Source organism: Hypanus sabinus, chromosome 3 (genome assembly GCF_030144855.1).
Source record: "Hypanus sabinus isolate sHypSab1 chromosome 3, sHypSab1.hap1, whole genome shotgun sequence".
In the NCBI taxonomy this organism is placed as follows: domain Eukaryota; kingdom Metazoa; phylum Chordata; class Chondrichthyes; order Myliobatiformes; family Dasyatidae; genus Hypanus; species Hypanus sabinus.
In genome coordinates this window covers 46,333,302-46,353,797 of record NC_082708.1, presented here as the reverse complement: position 1 = coordinate 46,353,797, position 20,496 = coordinate 46,333,302, and the positions used below count along the sequence as shown (strand labels likewise).

At 39.2% G+C, this 20,496-nt stretch overlaps 1 protein-coding gene across 2 annotated transcripts in view; it reads right to left on the bottom strand.

Annotated features, from left to right (window-relative positions):
- lats2 (large tumor suppressor kinase 2) overlaps window positions 1-20,496 on the bottom strand; it is a 58,994-nt gene that overhangs the window by 7,194 nt on the left and 31,304 nt on the right. For both annotated transcript variants that reach the window (XM_059964212.1, XM_059964213.1), the window contains exons 4-7: window positions 15,925-16,057; window positions 11,475-13,087; window positions 5,734-6,316; window positions 1,413-1,595 (exon numbers count right to left, since the gene is read on the bottom strand). In XM_059964212.1, the coding sequence (XP_059820195.1) occupies window positions 1,413-1,595; window positions 5,734-6,316; window positions 11,475-13,087; window positions 15,925-16,057 (2,512 nt within the window). The remainder of the gene's footprint in view (window positions 1-1,412; window positions 1,596-5,733; window positions 6,317-11,474; window positions 13,088-15,924; window positions 16,058-20,496) is intronic.

The window sequence follows — 20,496 nt, the reverse complement described above, 5'->3', positions numbered from 1 at the left end:
TGTAAAAAGATTATTAGAAAGAACTGCCAGTGAGATTAGAGAACCAGAGAATAAGCAAGGCACTCCTATTAAAGAAAAGATAAGTAAAGAATATTGAAACAAAATTCATACAAATATAGAATAAATACTGGGATATTATGAAATATATAAAAGGTGCAAGTTCTTACAATGTATGGTACAAAAACTGAGTGTTGATAAGGTGACAGGGTTGCTTACTGACACTGGGCAGGAGGTTCCAAAATATAAATCCTGTGATGGTGAGAATTTGACAATAAGTTTAAAGTCAGCGTGCTATATAATCTGAACCTCCAGGTTGGCAACGCTCTCAGGCACCTGCAGCTGTTGACCTTATGGATAACTGCAGGGTCTAAGAGTAATGTAGAGAAGTGAAGACAGTGTGTTTTGTAGGTTGCACAGTACATGTTGAAACGGTAGAACTTTAGTGATTGAGGGAGTGAATGCAAAATTAAGAGTACATTTCCAGCATTTGTAGTTTTTTGGATTTCTTCTTAATTGAGAGAATGAATGTACAAGGTCAATGAAGCGGGTTGTACCCCAATTTCACACATGAAAGCATCTTTATATCTAACCCCACCAAACTCCTGCATGAGTACAGTTAAAATATATTAGCTTTCTTTTCTAGAAAAAAAATTCAATAAGCTTCTGGGGGAAAAATGCACATTCCAAAAGAAAGGTAGTTCTGCAGGATGAAGCTATTTATTCCTTCAGGACAGCTGAAATACATGTGATAAGAAGTTGATAATATATTACAAATTCAAAATAAAGCATTTATTTTGTGTGCTGAAATTATATTGAGGTCGAAATTTTTAAGCAATGCAATCGTTCAGTTATAAATGAATTCCACTAGTGTACCCATTAAAATAGAAGGGCAAAGAGATGTGGGATATTGAGAGTTGGCAGAATTACTGCAGTACCACATCTTGCCAAAGAGGCCTGCTCTGAAACTTCCTCCGAAACTACACAGAGCTGCAGATGAATATTCAGCAAAAGAATTCCTGGCCGAGAGAGTTCCCATTCCCAGATCTTCAATCAATGAATAGCTGCGGCTCTATCTCAGAAATGGCAAAGCCTGGGAAATCATTATTTTAGTAAAGTTTGTGGTCATTCAGATTCAGATTTATAACATGTATAACAAAACATATAGTCTGCGTTAACAATCAACACACCGAAGGATATGTTGGGGGTTGCCCCAAACGTTGCCACGCATTCCAGTGCCAACAGAGCATGCCCACAATGCTTGGCAGAACTACACAGAACACAACAAAACAGCAGATACCTAATATTCTAATGGATGCAGTCAATCAGAACAGTTGAGGAATTCTCCCCAATAATTTGATCTATATTTTTCTTTCAAAAATACACCAACATCAAAAAAGACTTGTGATACTTACCTTTTCGTACCAGAACCTCAGGAGCAATGTAGTTTGGAGTTCCGACCAATGAGTGGGCCAGGCATCTTTGGTGCTGTCGGGCAGCCCTCTGTTCAAGGGTTTTTAATCTATCACCACACTTACAATCAGACAAGTCTCCCCAAAGATCACTTGGCTCCATGCTGTCTTGTCTGGCATGGCTCCCTTTTATAAAGCGGAAAATAAAACAGATGAAACCAAAACAACTATTTTTATAGGAAAAAAGAAAATATTTAGCTTTTTGAGTCACTGTTTGCTACAATATAGAAACAAAGCCTTTGGCCCATAAATCCACTGAACATCAAGCACCCAATTATTCCTGAAGTACAATCATCCCATCTTTCAAACAATTCTCTCAATTTTCTCTTCATCCCAGCACCCACCAAATTCTACCATTTACTTACAGACTGGGGCAATTTTCAGGGGCCATTCATCTGCAATCCCCAAGCTTTTGGGGTGCAGGAGGAAACTGGTGCACCTGAAAGAAATCCTTGCATGCAAACTCCACACAGATAGACCCAGAGGTCAGCACTGAACCTAGACTGCTGGAAGCGTCACTGTGGCTGTCCTATTGATATTTTATTAACTTTAGTTTTTTGGCCAGAACTTCATCTTCAGCAGTAACATGTTCAGAAAATAACAGAACATTAGAATCAAATTTCAAAAGAACAATATAAGGATTTAATTGGAACCAAATTTCAGAAGCAAGATTTAATGCACAACCCTACTGTTCACATTTCTTTGCATTGTGCTCCACTTACTTATCTTTGCCACCCTCTTCACAACTTATTTACATCTTTATGGCCTCAAATTTAGTAACCACACTTTCTCTAATTTATGTGAGTCAAGACCCTGTTGGACTGCAATTTTTACAACTGTATTTCATATTAGCCAGTCAATCTTACCCAAGCCAACGTGTTATTACTCATAGGAACGCATAAATCAGAAGTAGGAGTAGGTTGTTTCCCGAACTGGAGGCTGGTAACTAGTGATGTGCCATAGGGATTGGTGTTGGGACCCTTGTTATTAGTTACTTATATAGATGGTTTGGATGCAAATACACTTGGCTTAATCAGTAAGTTTGTGGGTGACACAAAATTAGAAAGGTGTTGCTGATAGTGAAGAAGGTTATTGTAGTTTACAAAAGGATCGTAATCAGTTAGGAAAGTGGACCTAATAGTGGCAAATGGATTTCAATACAGATAAGTGTGAAGGGATGCAATTTTTAGAAAGTCACACCAGTGTAGGACTTATGAATAGTAGGGCATTCAAGAGTGCCATGGAACAGAGGGATTTAGGAGAACAAATTAAAAGTTCATCACAGGTAGATCAGGTGGCGATGACGGAATTTAACACACTGGCCTTCATCAGTCAGGAATTGAAATATTATGTTGTAGCTGTGAAAATTGATGGTGAGGCCGCACTTGGGAGTACTGTGTCCAGTTTTGGTCATCCTGCTATAGGAAAAATGCAGTTAACTTGGAAAGAGTGCAGAAAAAATTTACAAGGACGTTACCAGGACAAGCAAGTCTGAGTGATATAGATGGGTTGGGCAGGCTAGGTCTGTATTCCTTGGAACATTGGAGAATGAAAGGTAACCTTACAGAAATGTATAAAGTTATAATAGGCACAGATAAGATGAACAATGACAATCTTTTCCCCAAGGTAGGGAAGTCTAAAGCTAGAGGACATGGATTTAGGGGGAGAGAGAAAAGACTGAGGGACAACTTTCTCATACAAAGTGTGGTGATCATGTGGAATGTGGTGCCAGCAGAAGTGGTTGAGGCAGGTACAGTAGTATCAGTGAAGCTCTTGGATAGGTACTATACATGGATGTGGGATTTAGAGGGGTGTGGGCTGAATGCAGTAAGTAGGAACTAGTCGGGTGGCCAATAAGGAAATTGGGAAGTTTCCATGCTAGATGTTGATGAGGCCACATTTGGAGTACTGTGTTTAGTTTTGGTCGCACTGTTATAGGAAGAATGTGATTAAACTGGAAAAAGTGCAAAAATGATTACTACTTATTCCGGCTTCCTCCGCCTTCCTTTTCAGTCCTGACAAAGGGTCTCAGCCTGAAACTTGACTGTTTATTCCCCTCCATAGATGTTGCATGACCTACTGAGTTCCTCCAACATTTTGTGTTTTACTTTGGATTTTCAGCATCTGCAGAATCTCTTGTTTATTACAAGGATGTTGCCAGCACTTGAGGGACTGATCTATAGGGGGACAGTGGACTGGCTGGAGCTTTACTCCTTGGAGAGTAGGATACTGAGGGATAAAATCATGAGGGGCATAGATAGGATAAATGCTGGTTTTTCCAGGGAATCAAAAACTGAAGAAGATAGTTTAAGGTTAGAGGTGAAAGACTTAATAAGAATTTAAGAGGCAACTTTCTTTTAAAACAGCAGATGAAACCAATATATGAAACCAGCTGCTAGATGGTTGAGGCAGGTACATTAGATACGTTATGTGGACAAGATGTGGATGGCAAGAGCTTAGAGAGATATAAGCCAAGTGCTGGAAAACAGGAATAGCTTGAATATTTATTTTAGACAGCCCTGACAAATATGGGCTGAAGTGACTGTTGCTGTGCAGTATGACTCTAACCCATTTAAAGCTAAAGCAGGGCTCAATCCTCCATTTAAGCCCTGCTTTTGCATTTTAAGTCTGTAAATTCTTTTCTGCAAATGGTATCAAAATGTGTGTGCCCTTGCCACAGCAAATGCAGATTTTGCTTCTCCGTGACCTACTATATCTCCAGATTATATGCATAGAGAATCAAGGAAAAAATATCTGAATTAAATGCAACTGAACTTTTGATAAAATTCATTCATGCAGCAACATGCAATAGAATTTCATTAATTTCACCACGTTGATGCCATCCTCAGCAATATAAATCTCTTCACACTTTCGGCAGCTGTTTCACAGCAATCAGGGTAAAAAAACTTTTCAAGATATTTAATCACAAAAAAAAAAATGGTTCCATGGCTAACTATAATCCCCTACTTAGATCATACAGCTCAAAATGAGGCCCTTCAGCTCACATCTGTACCAGCCATGAATACCATTCTACCCCCATCAGAGCTTCCAACGCTCAGTCCAAGTGCTGATCTAAATACTTACTAAATGCCGAGAGAGTATCTTTCATTACCATCCCTCAGACAATGCAGTCCAGATTTCAACCACCTTCTGGGTAAAAATCTTCTCCAATTGTCCTCCTTAATCTTCTATCTCTCATTTTAAACTAATACCATCTGGTTATACAGTAGTTTTTTTTTATATTCCCGATATAGCTGAGTTCTATTTAAAAGAACACATCTTTTATTTCCTTGTCAAGAGCAACAGTTCTCCTGTTGCCTGCTTCATAGTACAGCAAAATAGAAATAATTATTTCTGATAAATCCATTGCTCCTCTGAATTCCAATACCCTTACTATTGTATGAGCCCAGAAATACATAGAACCACATCAATTTCAGACTCACTCACTGAATATAAATATACTATTTATATTTGCTTGGGCATTCATAAAATCAGCTTCCAATGCTTTGAAAGGAGAAGCAAACATCTACAGTGTATAAAAGTGAAGAGTAGGGGTCATTTTGTCAGCTTATCTTCCACAGCCAATAAACAAGGAAAGGGCTTAAAGTCAACAACCTGAACTGATGTGATCTCAGTATGATCACTTTTCATGTTGCTTTCTGATTCATCGAGTTCTCAGCAGTACATGGTATTACCTGAAAAAAACTCCAGAATGACTAATGATGCTTCATCTTTCTAAATCTACAGACAACATTACAGACTTTACAAAACATTCATGGCATATCTTTGAAAATGCCTTATGTCCAGAAATCCCTGCTGGTAAATCTGACTTATCTACCAAACTCCATCTCTGAAATTTGGAATGAGCACTGTCAAGCACAATACATAGACATGACTAAATATTGCAAGTGCATTCAGGGATGTATTTGTAGGTATCTGCACATCTCCCTCGCTCCTGCATAACTGAGAACGCATAGAATATAACAACCCAATCAGCATCAGCTTACAGGAATTTGAACCACATCAGTCAAACTGGATAATATTTCTGATCCTCTCTCCAAGCAGTAAAGATGGAAAATTCCCCTTCTACAAACTGACAAAGTTACTTAATCAGAGCATATAAATGAAGCTTCAGGGCAAAAGCTGATACTCTGCTGTCAATTGAGGCACAATATTGCCAATTTTACAAACTGAAATGAAACATACAAAAAGCACTATTACAAATATTCCAGTGAAAACTTTGAAAACTATTAGCAAGACTTACCTTTCTGATAGTATTTGGAATCATGTGTCCACCTGAACCCAGTACAAAGACCAAAGTCAGTGAGCTTAATGTGTCCGTCAAGATCTATCAGGATGTTATCAGGTTTAATATCTCTGTGAATAAATCCCATTTTGTGGACGCTCTCAATGGCTAAAGTCAGTTCTCCGATATAGAATCTTGCCAGTGACTCTGGAAAAACTCCCATTCGTATTAAGAGGCTCATCATATCTCCACCAGGGATGTAATCCATCACAAAGTATAAGCTGTCTTTATCTTGGAAGGAGTAGTAAAGCTTCACCACCCATTCATTGTCAGCTTCAGCCAGAATGTCCCTTTCAGCTTTCACATGAGCCACTTGATTGCGACTCAACACATCTTTTTTCCTTAGAGTTTTCATTGCATACAGAGCATTGGTGTCCACTTTTTGAGCCAGGCAGACCTCCCCAAATGCACCGACTCCCAGAGTCTTAATTTTTACAAACAGGGATTTGTCCATTTTTGCTCTTTTCAATCTGTTGTAATTGGATTCTTTCTGATTAAGCATTTTCCTCATCTGTTCCTGTTCAGCCACGGAAAGTCCTGCCTTTGGAAGTCACAAATTAATAAAAATAGGTGAATTGTACTTGGGGGAGAAAAAACACCTTAACTATGCAAAAGAACTGAAAAACTACTTGTGAGTTTTGATTTTCAACTTGTCTGCGAAGTACACACTGACAATTGTAAAATTAGACAGACTGCTACCAGCAAGAAAGTGAAGCAACATGGATTATCAGGAATGAAACTCTGAACTGAAACAATTCAACATCTATGTAGCATTACTCTGAGATCCATTAATTCTTCCTGTCATATATGAACATTACACGGGAGGACTTAACCAGATGAGGTGGGGTTGTGAAGGAAATGTATTTACCAGAACTTTCATAAGGAACTACCATACAGTGCCCTATGATTTTCCAGTCATTTCCATACCATATTTTTCTGTATCCTACGAAGTGTTTGTTGTCAGTGCAGCTACAATGTCCACAAATATGTTTTCCCCACTAGATTTTCTGAATACTCCCTCTTTTTGAAGGAAGGAAATTAGAGATGTCTAGTGGTGCAGGCCACACCAGAAGTGCTCTGTAGCCATCAGAGTCCTCACCCATGTAGTACTGATATATCTGCATTTATCAGAGTCTTCACCCATGTAGTACCGATATATCTGCATTTATCAGAGTCCTCACCCATGTAGTACTGATATATCTGCATTTATCAGAGTCCTCACCCATGTAGTACCGATATATCTGCATTTATCAGAGTCTTCACCCATGTAGTACCGATATATCTGCATTTATCAGAGTCCTCACCCATGTAGTACCGATATATCTGCATTTATCAGAGTCTTCACCCATGTAGTACCGATATATCTGCATTTATTAGTCTTCACCCATGTAGTACCGATATATCTGCATTTATTAGAGTCTTCACCCATGTAGTACCGATATATCTGCATTTATCAGAGTCCTCACCCATGTAGTACCGATATATCTGCATTTATCAGAGTCCTCACCCATGTAGTACTGATATATCTGCATTTATCAGAGTCCTCACCCATGTAGTACCGATATATCTGCATTTATCAGTCTTCACCCATGTAGTACTGATATATCTGCATTTATTAGAGTCTTCACCCATGTAGTACCGATATATCTGCATTTATCAGAGTCCTCACCCATGTAGTACCGATATATCTGCATTTATCAGTCTTCACCCATGTAGTACTGATATATCTGCATTTATTAGAGTCTTCACCCATGTAGTACCGATATATCTGCATTTATTAGAGTCTTCACCCATGTAGTACCGATATATCTGCATTTATCAGTCTTCACCCATGTAGTACTGATATATCTGCATTTATCAGAGTCCTCACCCATGTAGTACTGATATATCTGCATTTATTAGAGTCCTCACCCATGTAGTACTGATATATCTGCATTTATCAGTCTTCACCCATGTAGTACCGATATATCTGCATTTATCAGAGTCCTCACCCATGTAGTACCGATATATCTGCATTTATCAGTCTTCACCCATGTAGTACCGATATATCTGCATTTATCAGTCTTCACCCATGTAGTACTGATATATCTGCATTTATCAGTCTTCACCCATGTAGTACCGATATATCTGCATTTATCAGTCTTCACCCATGTAGTACTGATATATCTGCATTTATCAGTCTTCACCCATGTAGTACTGATATATCTGCATTTATCAGTCTTCACCCATGTAGTACCGATATATCTGCATTTATTAGAGTCTTCACCCATGTAGTACTGATATATCTGCATTTAACAGTGAGAGTGTTGACTTGATTAGGTCTGGATGCTGTGGCAAATTAGAATATAGCAAAGGTTTTGCCAGTATCTAGGAATTACAACCAGCTGCCTGTCAGCAAAGCAAGAAGTTAACGTTCTGTAGGGGTAACTGGATGCAGCAGGAATATAACATGCTCCTTTTATGAAGTATAACTTTTGTGGAGTTAGAAATATTCCTGAAGTCATAGATTATGCTCTCTGATAATCTCAGAAAAGAAGCACAGACTCCTCAATGGCTCTGGTGCCCTCCAAGACAGATTAGCCACATATTCCACAGTGTTCTTCAGTTTAAGGAAGATAAGATGCAAGCATGCACTACCACAGCCAAGTTACTGCTACATCACATCAGTTAGTAATGATTGTCAATGAATGAATGACAGTTCAATCCTCACAGGCATCTTTTAAAATCAGATCCATGTGATTCAAATGCAAACTGGCTCACAAAATTATAGGTTTCTCCATGTTGTTCATACTGTGTAATCTAGTTCATTCTCCTGTGGCTCACTATTTAAATCTCTAAGAACATGATTGAGTGAAAACATGCACTTTGCAACCTATCACAGCATCTAAACATTTGCAAGTTGGTTATGGTTTGTTTTAGTGTCTAGCTCCATTTGCTCTGAAACACCATTTCTCTTAACTGATAACTGTCTGAAACCAAACTAGATTGTTTTTGATCATAGGATGAGCTTTTGATCACATCACATGCTATCACAAATACCATAAATTCCGATGTATAAACCGAGAATTTGGCCCTAAATTTTGGTCCTAAAATTAAGAGATCAGCTTATACAGAGGGTGCCAGCTTTGGAAAAACAAATACATGGAAGACAGGTCATATTTATTGGCTGTTTTTGAGTCAAATTCGTTCCACTCTCGACACATGAATTCTTTGAATGATTTGTTTAAACACACATCTAGTGGCAGGAGCACAGAGATCAAACCACCGGGGATGACTGCAGTGTCCATATTTTCAGCTTTCAGTGCTGCTTTTGTCTCACCTGACAAATGCGCCTTGAACATGTCCCAGACGAGTAGCAACTTTTCCTTCCCGAAACCGTCGAGGCCACACCTCTTTAACCCACTTTAAGCAACCCACTTCGTCCATGCAGCAGCATTCTTGAATGTAAACAACACCCCGCGGAAATTTTCTGAGCAATCTCTGTTTTTTGTCTCAATACAAGATCACGTCTATTCATAAATTTGGTGCACCAACTTCGCGTAGCTTTGAAATTTTCGCTGACCTCACGGTGTTTTTTGGCCCATTTCAACACTTGAACTCGAATCATTTCTCTGGTAACAATGTACCCAGATGATCGCTGATGATTCACCCACTCTAAAACTTTTTCTTCCAGTTCTGGCCACTGGCATGTTTTCCTGCGGTTTGCACATTTCGCCTTTGGCATTTCCCTCAGCGTGTCCTCTACCTTTCTCCATTCTCTCACTTGTTTCTCGTTTACACTAAACTTCTTAGCAGCTGCAGAATTATTTGTTTCTCTAGCAAAATCAACAACCTTCAGCTTGAAGCCAGCATCATATCGCATTCGTTTTAATCTTTTGTACATGGTAGTCACAAACTCAATACTGAGTACACGTACTGATCCCGCCACCTTGTGTTATGTTTTAAAGAGATTACAATGGTTTCACGGGGGTTACATTTCAGAGGATTCTTTACCATTGGAGACCTAATCCAAAATTTCCCTCCCTGATTTATTTATTAAGAATTCACTTGTAACACTCTGCAATGTGATGTGTAGGCCTGTTTTCTTAGCAGGTACTGGTTCACAAATTTTCCCGGTTCCACATCCGGCAAAACTGAGTACCGACAAGTGAGATCTTGTGATCTTTTCTGGTTAAATCAAAAACCTCTACAAAGGGGGTTGACTTATACAAAGGTAACATGAAAAAGTCACTTTTTTAACCTTGAAAATGGGGGTTCGGCTTATACTCCGGAATATATGGTATGAGCTAACTTTATTTCTGTATCAATATTTAAATCTCTCTTGTCTAAGCCCATCGGATGCTGAAGTCCTCTTCCACACCTTTTGTGACAACACATACCTTGTTCTACCTGCTGAGCTAACAGTCATCCAAAACATGCTCCCTGCATCCTAACTTTTCCCCCAACACCCAAGACCACTGTCTTTGATAGCTTTCACCAATTCTCAGTTAACTCAATTTTAAAATTCTTATGTGGCTGTACTTTTTTCTATCTCCAATCTCCTCCAACCATGTAACTATACAAGATATTGGTGTTCTTTCATTTTTGGACTTGACCAATCCCAATGTAATCACCCAAGGTTTTCAAGACCTAAATCCTAGAATTCACTCTCTAAATCTCTCCACCACTTTCTCCTCCTTTAAGAGAGTGTTTAAGAACTCTCTTTTTAACTAAACTTTTGATCATCTGCCTTAGTATCTCCCAATATGGCTTGGTATCAAAATCCTATTTGATAATATCCTCAAGAACCATCTTGGGATATTTTGTTTTAAAAGGCACAACAGCAATGCAAGTCATTTTGGGTTCATAGACAACTTTAAAAAAGTAAAATTGACATGATAATGGCTCTTCTTTTTTTGGCAGCAAAATATATTGAAAGTGAGAGGAGAAGGGAAAGCAACTGAAATTTGGGTATTTCCTTGTTTCCAGAATTGTTTCTACCCCCTACCTTAACCCCTAGAAATTTTGAGAAGGATTATAAGTAAAAACTAACTTGACGTGCAAGCTCTGTTTCTGTTGAAATGGACATTTTCTCCTGTATTTTGGTGTTTAAGACAATGGTCACCCTGCTACTACTAAGAAGGCAACCTAACACAATCCAGGTTTTTCCTCTACATCCCATTGACAAATCCACGCCAGACCTTAACTAATGAATTTCAATGATGCTCTCTCCACAGCGATTACAAGTCAGTTAGAGTTTACAATCATTAAGGATTTTGTGAATATATTGTTGCAAGTATTCTAACTTCCAGCTTGTGCCAGTTCTGTTAGTCAGAAAGGATTCAGGCATCAGAATGCTAATACATGTTATTATAATGCAACAGTTAGTAATGTTAGAGTGCTCCTTCTGGTTTAAAGTGGACAAAGCAATCGAAAGAACCATTATAGATGAAGGTGAAGATTGCTCTGTTAAATGCAGTACACCATGGAAGTGTATTTTAACTCATGGTCAGTCCTTGTAACTGATAAACTGAAAAGGTTTTGCCCTGTGTCTGTGATTCTGTGGTGGTGCCAGAGGCCACCTACTCTCATTCCCCATCTGCTGGCGGGAGTCACTCAGTGACACTACAGAAACATTTTTCCAGTAGCCATATGCCATATGCCAGTCCCACAACTTAATTCTGCAGACCAGACATGTTTTGACAATGAAAAATCAATACCTTTGACATCTCTTGCTCCAACTGCAGCCTTCTGTTTAATTTTTGTTGGTATGTTTTCATTATATTCTCTACATGTTGTTCCATGAAGAATTTAAAAGCAAAAGGAGAGTAACTTTTAATTCTCGATTCTCTCTTTTCCTCATCTTTGTTGTTTTTGCGAACTGGTACAGGAGATGTTTGAATAAGTTTTTTGTCCTTTCCCATCTTCTCTGATTTGTTCGGCTTGTTATTTTTCTCAGATTTTTGATTGCCAATACTTTCAGTTTCACTGCAGGTCAAACTTTGAATAGCGCGAATATTTTGGTCCACACCCATGCATAAACTATTGGCATCAAACTGCTCTGCGCTGTTCTGAAGTAACAAATGTTTTGGATATGGTGGTGGAGGGCATCGACGCTCTTTCACAGTGTAATCATCAGGCTCCAGGGGATAGGCTACAGCCCCACCTACTGCCAATGGCTTCTGATCCATTACGTCATTGCTATCTGTGCCCGGAGTCTGTAACCATGCTGGGTGTAAAGGTGCCACAGCTGTCTGAGGCTCGGGCCTTGGGACTCTAATGCTCCTCACTGCTTTGAGAATAGGGGTTGATGTTACTGCTGTAATGGTATTGGTAGTGTTAAGAGATGGATCTGTTTTGTTCGTCTGAACTTGTCTCACAGATGGCGATGTCTGCAGTTTGCTATTGAATGAATTAGTTCGATTTGGAATTTTGGCATCTGGCCGCAGGTGGCCAGCTGACCTTGGCAATGTCTCCAGACCAGGGTTCTGCAGGGAATCCCTTCTCATTGGAGATGGTATTTGCCAATGTTGTACCTGGGAAGAGTTCATATCAAAGATCTCCAGGTTCAGGCTATTTCTTGAGGGTGTCATCATATTTGGGGCAAGTTCAGGAAAGTCATTTCCAAATGCTGGGGCAACAGCTGGCAACATCTGCATCTGAGGGGATGTAGGACTTTGTTGTCTGTGGTGGGACTGTGGTATGTATAGAACTGTTGGAGACTGTTGGAAAGTGAGGGTGGCAATGCCTTGAGTGACATGATTTTTATTCTGAAGGCTTCCGTAACTTCCCTCTTGTTGAATCTTATTTTGGAAAGATGAGCTTCTTTGGACAGGATAACCTAAAGAGACAGCATTGTCTCCTTGAGCTATTAAATGCTGCCTCATATAATGAGGATTATTTGACACTTGAGTGCCTTGTAGTGCAATTGTTTGGCTGCTGTGATTTGAGAGATTGTAACTAATCATTTGGAGAGTTTGGCCTGTCTCACCTTTGGCTGAATATGCTTTCTGTTGATGTTTAATATCACAAGCTATGGGTGGGAATATATTATTCGATGGAGGATTCTGTCCACTCATTGTAGGGTGTTGGCCTATGGGGGAGCACCTCTGTCCAGGATTGTTAGCTGTCATGGCTTGTCCAGTTGCAACTAAAAAGTTAACATTAGACGTATTTGCATATTGCCGTGATAGTTCAGTATGTATACTTCCACCCTCAGCTCCAGAATCTGCTGCTTCATAAATCGGATTTCCCATCTGATGATAGGCAGACAACGAGTCGTTTGATCCTTCAAAACTTGGTCTATGATCAAGATGTGGTCCAACACCTTTTCCTTAAAGTAAACAAATCATAATATTACCATCACAATGAGTTTCCTGCAGTAACACAGAACATTATGATTTAAAACATGGCTAAAAATCATATTTTACTCTACACTATCCCAGATTCCTCCTGGATTAAGGACACACCCAAGGTTATCAAGTCCATTTAACCACAGCAACTAATATTTATGTGGCAAAGCATTCGCAGGCATTTCAGGGAAATATATTTTAACAAAATTTGACTATCTACAACCAGACTTTGAGGTAGATGACCAACCACTTCATTGAAAGGTGCAGGTTTTAATAATTGCACTAAAGGTGAAAAGACCAATAGAGAAGAAGTGAGATTTGAAAGGAGAATTCCAGAATTGACGACGGAGTCACCATTGGTGGAACGGCTAAATTCATGAATGATCATGAAAGCAGCAATGCAGAAACAGTGGCATCTGAGGGTTACAGAGCTGCATGAGATTACAAAGATGGGAAGAGTGAGCCATATAGGGATCTAAAAATACAGGGAAGGATTTTAAAATCATGTCCTATCAAGAGCTAATGTAAGTCAACAAACCTGGAGCAGTGAATCACCCAAACACTGCATTTTCTTTTCAATGAGGAGCTGAATATGAAACAATAGACAACATCCAAGATCTAACCCATTTATTTTCTCAGTAGATGTAACTGATTTAAGTGCTCTTATGATATGGAATTAAAAACTTGGGAGGAACTTAAATTTTGATTACTGATCAATAATTGCTACTGATTCTGTATTTGTGAATACATTAATTCAAGGTGTTTAAACACTATCCTAAGACCAAAAAGACAGGGAAGCAAAAAGCCTGAAAACATTGGCAAAGAAATCTTGTGCAAAATTAAGTGAAATTTACGATTCTTCAAAATAAACTGCATTTTTTCAACACATCACATTTCTCATCATATGAGAAAGTCATCTATAACAGTAGCAAATTCTGCCTTTGTATAAACTTTGTCAAAGTTTTTAAACTCTTCAGCATCAGGATATCAGAGCTTTATAAGAACACTTCTAGACAAGGCAATCACAATTTTCATTTCAATTGCTGGAAGGAACATTGTGAGCAACTTAGAAGACTGATATGCTAATATCTAAATTTTCGCTTTGTTCATCACAGCTGCATAAATTGAAAAATATATATATATAAAACACTATGATATTCTTGCCCTTGGGCTAACAACACCTTCTTAAGTTACAGCTCCACAGTAGCATTTCCTTCTGGCAAAAGAATTAGCAAATTGTGGGAGGCAAACTCATGCAAGCAGCATCTTGTTCCGGGTCAAAAACAATTTAAGCAAAATTGCTGGACAGCTATTGTAATTAGTCACTAAAGACGATTTCCCTTGAGGCCAAATCCAAATAGCCATCTCTGCCCCAGAGACATCTAAGAACAAAGAAGACTGAAATAGGAATGCCCACAGGGCCTCTCACGACTTTCCTGTTATTCAATAAAATCATGGTTCACCTTATGACATATACATTCCTGCCTAATCCCCATTTCTCTTTGCATCCAAAAGTCTATGAAGCTCATTTTCCATGATAGAGCTTTCACAATTCTGAAATGAAAAATTCTACAGATCTACAATCTTCTGCAGCAAAAACTATTTGATTCTCAGTCCTAAATAATCACCCTTACCCCAATACTGTGCTAACCCTTCTGGCCTCCCCCTCCTCTAACCAATTCTAGATTCTCCAGCAAAAGGAAATTGCTTTTTGGCATCTATCCAATAAAACCTTCACAGAATCTTAAAAGTCTTAATGAGATCCTGCATGTGCCAAGCCAAACCTTTCCTCCTTCCTTCTGAGGAGAAACCTCCCATCCTAGAAATTAATCTAATAAATGTAGACTGTGCTGACTCCAATCATGTTTATCTTTGGCTAATTTAGCGTAAACTGGGAATCAAGCGTAAGGTTTTCCCATCACACCTTATTACACAATAACTCAGTCTCATTTTATTATAGAAATTAAAGAGATGCTGAGAATCCATGTAATGATACAATTAGCAGATATACCTCCAAAAGTTAAACTATTGAAAATGTAGTTATATTTAATCATCATTGGTTCAGGAACAGCTCGGGGATTCAGGAACAACTTCTTCCCCTCTGTCATCTGACTTCTAAATGGACACCACCTTTTTTTAAAATTTTGTTTTTTTTTGCACTACTTAATTATCTAATAGACATATATATGCACACTGTAATTCAGTTTTTTTCCTCTATATTTATCACATATTTCATTACACTGCTGCTATAAAATTAACAAATTTCACGACATATGCCAGTGATATCAAACTTGATTTTGATTGAGTCAGTCAAAAAATAACCTGTGTGTAGTGAGAGGTTACATGGACAAGGTTCTTAATGAATGTTTTGTATCCATCTTCCCAAAAGAGGGAGATAATGCTTTTTTTTATACTTAAAGGAGGAAGTGTGTGAATTATTGCATACAACAACAATGGGAGAGAGAGGAAGTATTACGATTTAATACTGGAAATTGCCAGAAATGGAAAAATTTGGCTGAGGAAAGATTAAGGACACTGACGTTGTTTTCTTTGGAACAGAGGAGACTTATTGAAAGAAATTATGAGTGGTTGAGAAAGATATTTAAGAATGATCTTTTTCCCTTAGCAGAGGGGCGCGTGTGCGCGCGCACACACACACACACACACAAACAGAAGGGTAATGAAAAACAGTTCTTTTCCACTGAGAGGTGGTGACAATCTGGAACTCACTCCTGGGACTCATCACTATAAAAACATGACTATGACTTTAGCAAATCACTGGTAAATTCACAGGTCTGAATTGTTGCTCTGGGCTTACCTGGTGAAGTTTGCTTAATAACTCGTACGATCTGTTCAGTCCTAGGGTCCAGATAACCCATCTTGCTTATGTAGTCCAGAGCTGCTTCTATGCTTCTGCTACCAGTCTGCTTGAGAGCTCTGATTGCCATTTCCTAAAAACAAAATCCATTTAAGAAAGTATAAATAAAACATAAATTTTAGATCAAATTGACAAATAATAGTTATACATAGGAGATATAAACGTAGCAAAGTGGCCGTGTTTGTAACACTTGTGGCAGCTACAATCTTTCAGTCTGTGGTTTGGGTAAATTCCCCTTCAAGACAGAACTAGATGGTGCTCTTTTTCCTGCCAAAAATGTGACTATTTATAACCTATGGTAGCAAGTGTTATGCTCACAGAAATATATAACAACAAAGTGTTAAAACCCGAAGGGAGGAGAAACAATTATAAATGCATTGAGAAAAAAAGCTTCACCAATGCACCTTCCACACCTGTTACAAATTATTCTTAAAAACCACACATTCATCAGTATATTTTTGATTCAGCTATATACAATGAAAAACAGAAAATCTACACACACACACACACACACACACTGCTGAAGAAACTCAGCAGGCCAGGCAGCATCTATGGAAACAAGTACAGTCGACATTTCAGGCCGAGACCCTTCGGCAGGACTGCTGAAGGGTTTCAGCCGAAAGATCAGCTGTACCTTTTTCCCATATATAATAAAAACAATTATTGATGCAGAGTCCTATTTTCTATATTTGTAATCCCTTTTCCCTCAACATTTTTTTTCGCCACTTCTAAAGTTTAACAAATTTAATAAGTTACAGAAATACAGGAGGTTGCTCTTTGTCCTATTGTGCTTACAAGTGACTGGTCAACATACTTAGTTCCATTTAGCAAATATTTATTTTAAAGAATCGGAAGTCTGCATTAGAAACTGAAGAAATAATATCCAATGTATTCCCCGTGTGCTCCCATCTGTGTGCGGAAGAGCCAGAAATTATGCCAGACGTATACCCAATCAAGAGCATCCAGAGTATAAGACAGAGGATGAGTGATGGAGAAGTCCTGCTGACCAACAGTTTTCTCATCCTAGGACTCGGTGGCTACATAACAGCTAGACTAGACAAATTGATTTATCAAGGAGCATGCCTGGAGGCAATCACGAAAACCAAATGCAATTATAAGACTGCAAATGAGTGGCTTAATAACTTCCAGCACTTCTATAAAAAGCATGTGTAATCTTTCTGGCAAGCCAGTTTTGACACCACCTGACAGAACTTCTGCCTCCACAGGTAAGCAGTTATACAAGGTGCAATCATCTACCAGAATATGATAACCTGCAAACAACAGCAATGTTAAGAGTCACAGGTTTCAGCTGTTCCCATTCCACAATTCATGGATAGCATACAAGTTTGTAGATGCACAATCTTTACACATGTCAATATCTAGCAGTCACTGCTTGGAAAATTGTAACTCTACCTCCTCTTAACGGTGCTTTCAATAAGAGTATTTATACCTTGCAAATGACAGTGCATATGTTTGGGTAACTGTGACGAAGTGAGAGAATAGGATGAGATGAAAGGGTAAGGTGATGGCTACAAAAAACTGGTGACTATTCCATGCAACAGAATACTGCAAACTCAAAGTAGAAATGGTGTTCTTGTAATGGTAATATTTTCTGAAGAGTGTTTTACAAAGTATACAACAAAATTTACATTGATCTCATATTTGAAGCTAATTAAGTATTCAGAAACAATTTGTCACTGGTAAAGTTTATGTGTACTTAAATATGGGTTCTGTTATGATTACAGTTCAATCTCCAAGACCAAGTTGAAAAGTCACTGAGTAATGTGGAATTATGCATGCAAATTCCTGTAATTTGCCCACAGTATCCTAGAAATTAAAGAGAATATAATATAGAATAAAAATATGACAAATTAACCCTTAATAAACAATTATTGGAAGTACTATACTCTCCTTAAATTGATTAGCTCCTTCCTGTTCTGCTATATTGTGTATAGCTGAAATGCAAAGGCTGCTCCATGTGAAAAGAAACTATTGCACAAATCAAGATTCAGGCCCTATGACTGGACAAATCCAACAGCAATAGATCGGAACACCGTTCAGCTATAATTGCCTGGGCACTCAGACACTTCCACACTGATATTGCTCCCACTGTTTGGAGATGGGTATACCTTCTGAAAGGGTAAACTAAAAGAACAACGTTGCCTTCACAGCACGGATGTTGCCATCAAGAATAAGTGAGTCTGGTCCCTGAGCAACTCCCAAGGCAAAATTAGAAAATGCCTTATAATCCTGCCACGACATAACAAACATGTTAAGATTAACAACTCATACTTAGACCTTGAAAAAAATCCAAGTCACATTTGAAAGGAACACAGTATGATCCTCCTGGGTGAGATCAATGCCAGGGTGGGAAAGGGAGGAAACTTCTGACAGGGAATGACCGGCAAAGGAGAAGCCAAGAAGGCTCATTCTAATAGAGTCCTGACAAAACCCATGAGGTACAATTTTGCTATAATCAACATCCAGCTTTATCAGAGGGTCATAAAATATCAAAGCAACATGCCCCCTACCCCACCAGCTCAAGTTCTGGCACCTGTTAGTTCATACAAGTCAAAGCAAAGATGCCCATATCATCCACACCATGACGGTCATGGTAACTGCTGCCTGCTCAACAGCCCTAAACTACAAGCATAAGCAGACGCTGCCACTGAAAAGAAACATCAATGTCATACCTCACAAGGATCTCACAGAAGTTAACTCTTCTCAGGCAGTACCTCGTAGACAACCTGTTGACTCCCAACTAACTAAAGCCACAGTGTGTCCACACCCAGTAAGTCCACCATAATTATTGTCTATGTAGAGACTCTTGGCTTCTCTACCAAGAATGGTATAGTGAGAATGACCCAGAAATTAAGGAATAAGCACAAACACAAGTTGTTACTGGATTGGAATCTCTATCACTTCGCACCCAAGGCATAGGCCCAGCTGAAACCCATGAACTAAAGGTCAAGTGGTGGGCAGAAATATCCAAGAGGCCCTGCAACTCACTGACATGCATGACACACATGGGTTTTCAGTGTTGTCAAGTCCATCAATTTGAAAAGATCACAAACCAACTAAAGATCAACAGGGCCTTGGTGCACCATGTCCTAACTGAAGCTCTAAAACACGTTGATGAATGGCTTCATTCACCAAATTTCAATCTCATTGTCCACAAAGCAGGAGCAGGATATAGTAGGGGCACCAGAGGAATGCTATAAACAAGATCATCTTCAGGAAAGGAGACTGATGTGACTATGGAAACCTCAAGGGGTCTTCCTTCAATCGTCTACAGAAAAAACCGTTGATGGCCTTCATAAGCAGCTTGCTCTTAGTATCGGAAGAAAAGTTTCCAACTTGCTTTGTGGATTCCATCATCTAGGGCAGGGTGTCCCAACCTTTTTATGCCTTGGAGCCGAGGAGTCCTTGGACCTCAGGTTAGGAACCCTGATCTGAAGGCAAAGTAGATATAATTTTCATCAGCTGGAACAAATAATCTATCAGTGGGTGATACAGCATCTGTGTGAGGGGAGGGGGTGGGAGAAATTGACTATTAGTTCCCCCTCATTGCTGCTTGACCTGCTGTTCCTCCAGATTCCGGCATCTGCTGTCTCTTTTGTCTCCATTGTCATCACTTCAAATGAAATGCAAGGAACAGGGTTGGTTTTTGATGTTACAAAAGCCTTTGACTCCATCAGCTCCAAGGGACTGAAGAGCACTCTCCTCAAATTCAGCTGTGAACAGAAATTCACCTTTATGTAACGTATGATTTGTGATGGGGTGCAAGCCTTGAGTGTATCCAATGAATTTATGACAGAGACAACCTCAGTACGGAATCAAACAAGTCTGCATTACTGCCCCAACACTTCTTTCAATATTTCTCACAATATGGCAGCCAACAAACCTCCCATGGGAGTGAAGATCATTAGAACTAATTGGAAATAGAATATTTAACCCATGATGACTACATTCCAGAATCAAGGTCACCACAACCTTACCTGTTAAGCTGTAGAGTGCTAAGCTCCCAGCTATTTTTGATTCATTTGTTGAAACAGTTAAAAGGATAGGAACCACAGTGTATGACTCTTCTGCTACTGGAGAGGGGTGCAGTGCAGGTTGGGTGAGGAAGTCCCTCAATTATTTAGTGATACAGTCCGGAGTAGGCCCTACTGGCCCTTTGAGCCTCCCATCCCAACAATCCCTGACAACCCTGATTTAACCTTAACCTCATCACAAGACAATTTACAATGACCAATTACCCTACACTGTAGGTGGACTGCAGGAGGAAACTGGAGCACGCGGAAAAACCCACACATTCTACGGGGAGGACGCACAGAGACTCCTTACAGACGATGCTGGAATTGAACTCCAGTGCCCTGAGATGTAATAGCATCATGCTAACCACGATGCTACCGTGGAGCCCTTCTCTTGTAGTAGCGCACCATATGAGACGGTTAGAGTTGCAACAGTCCTATTGGTTTTAAAGAATACAATAAAACAGAAATGAAGACA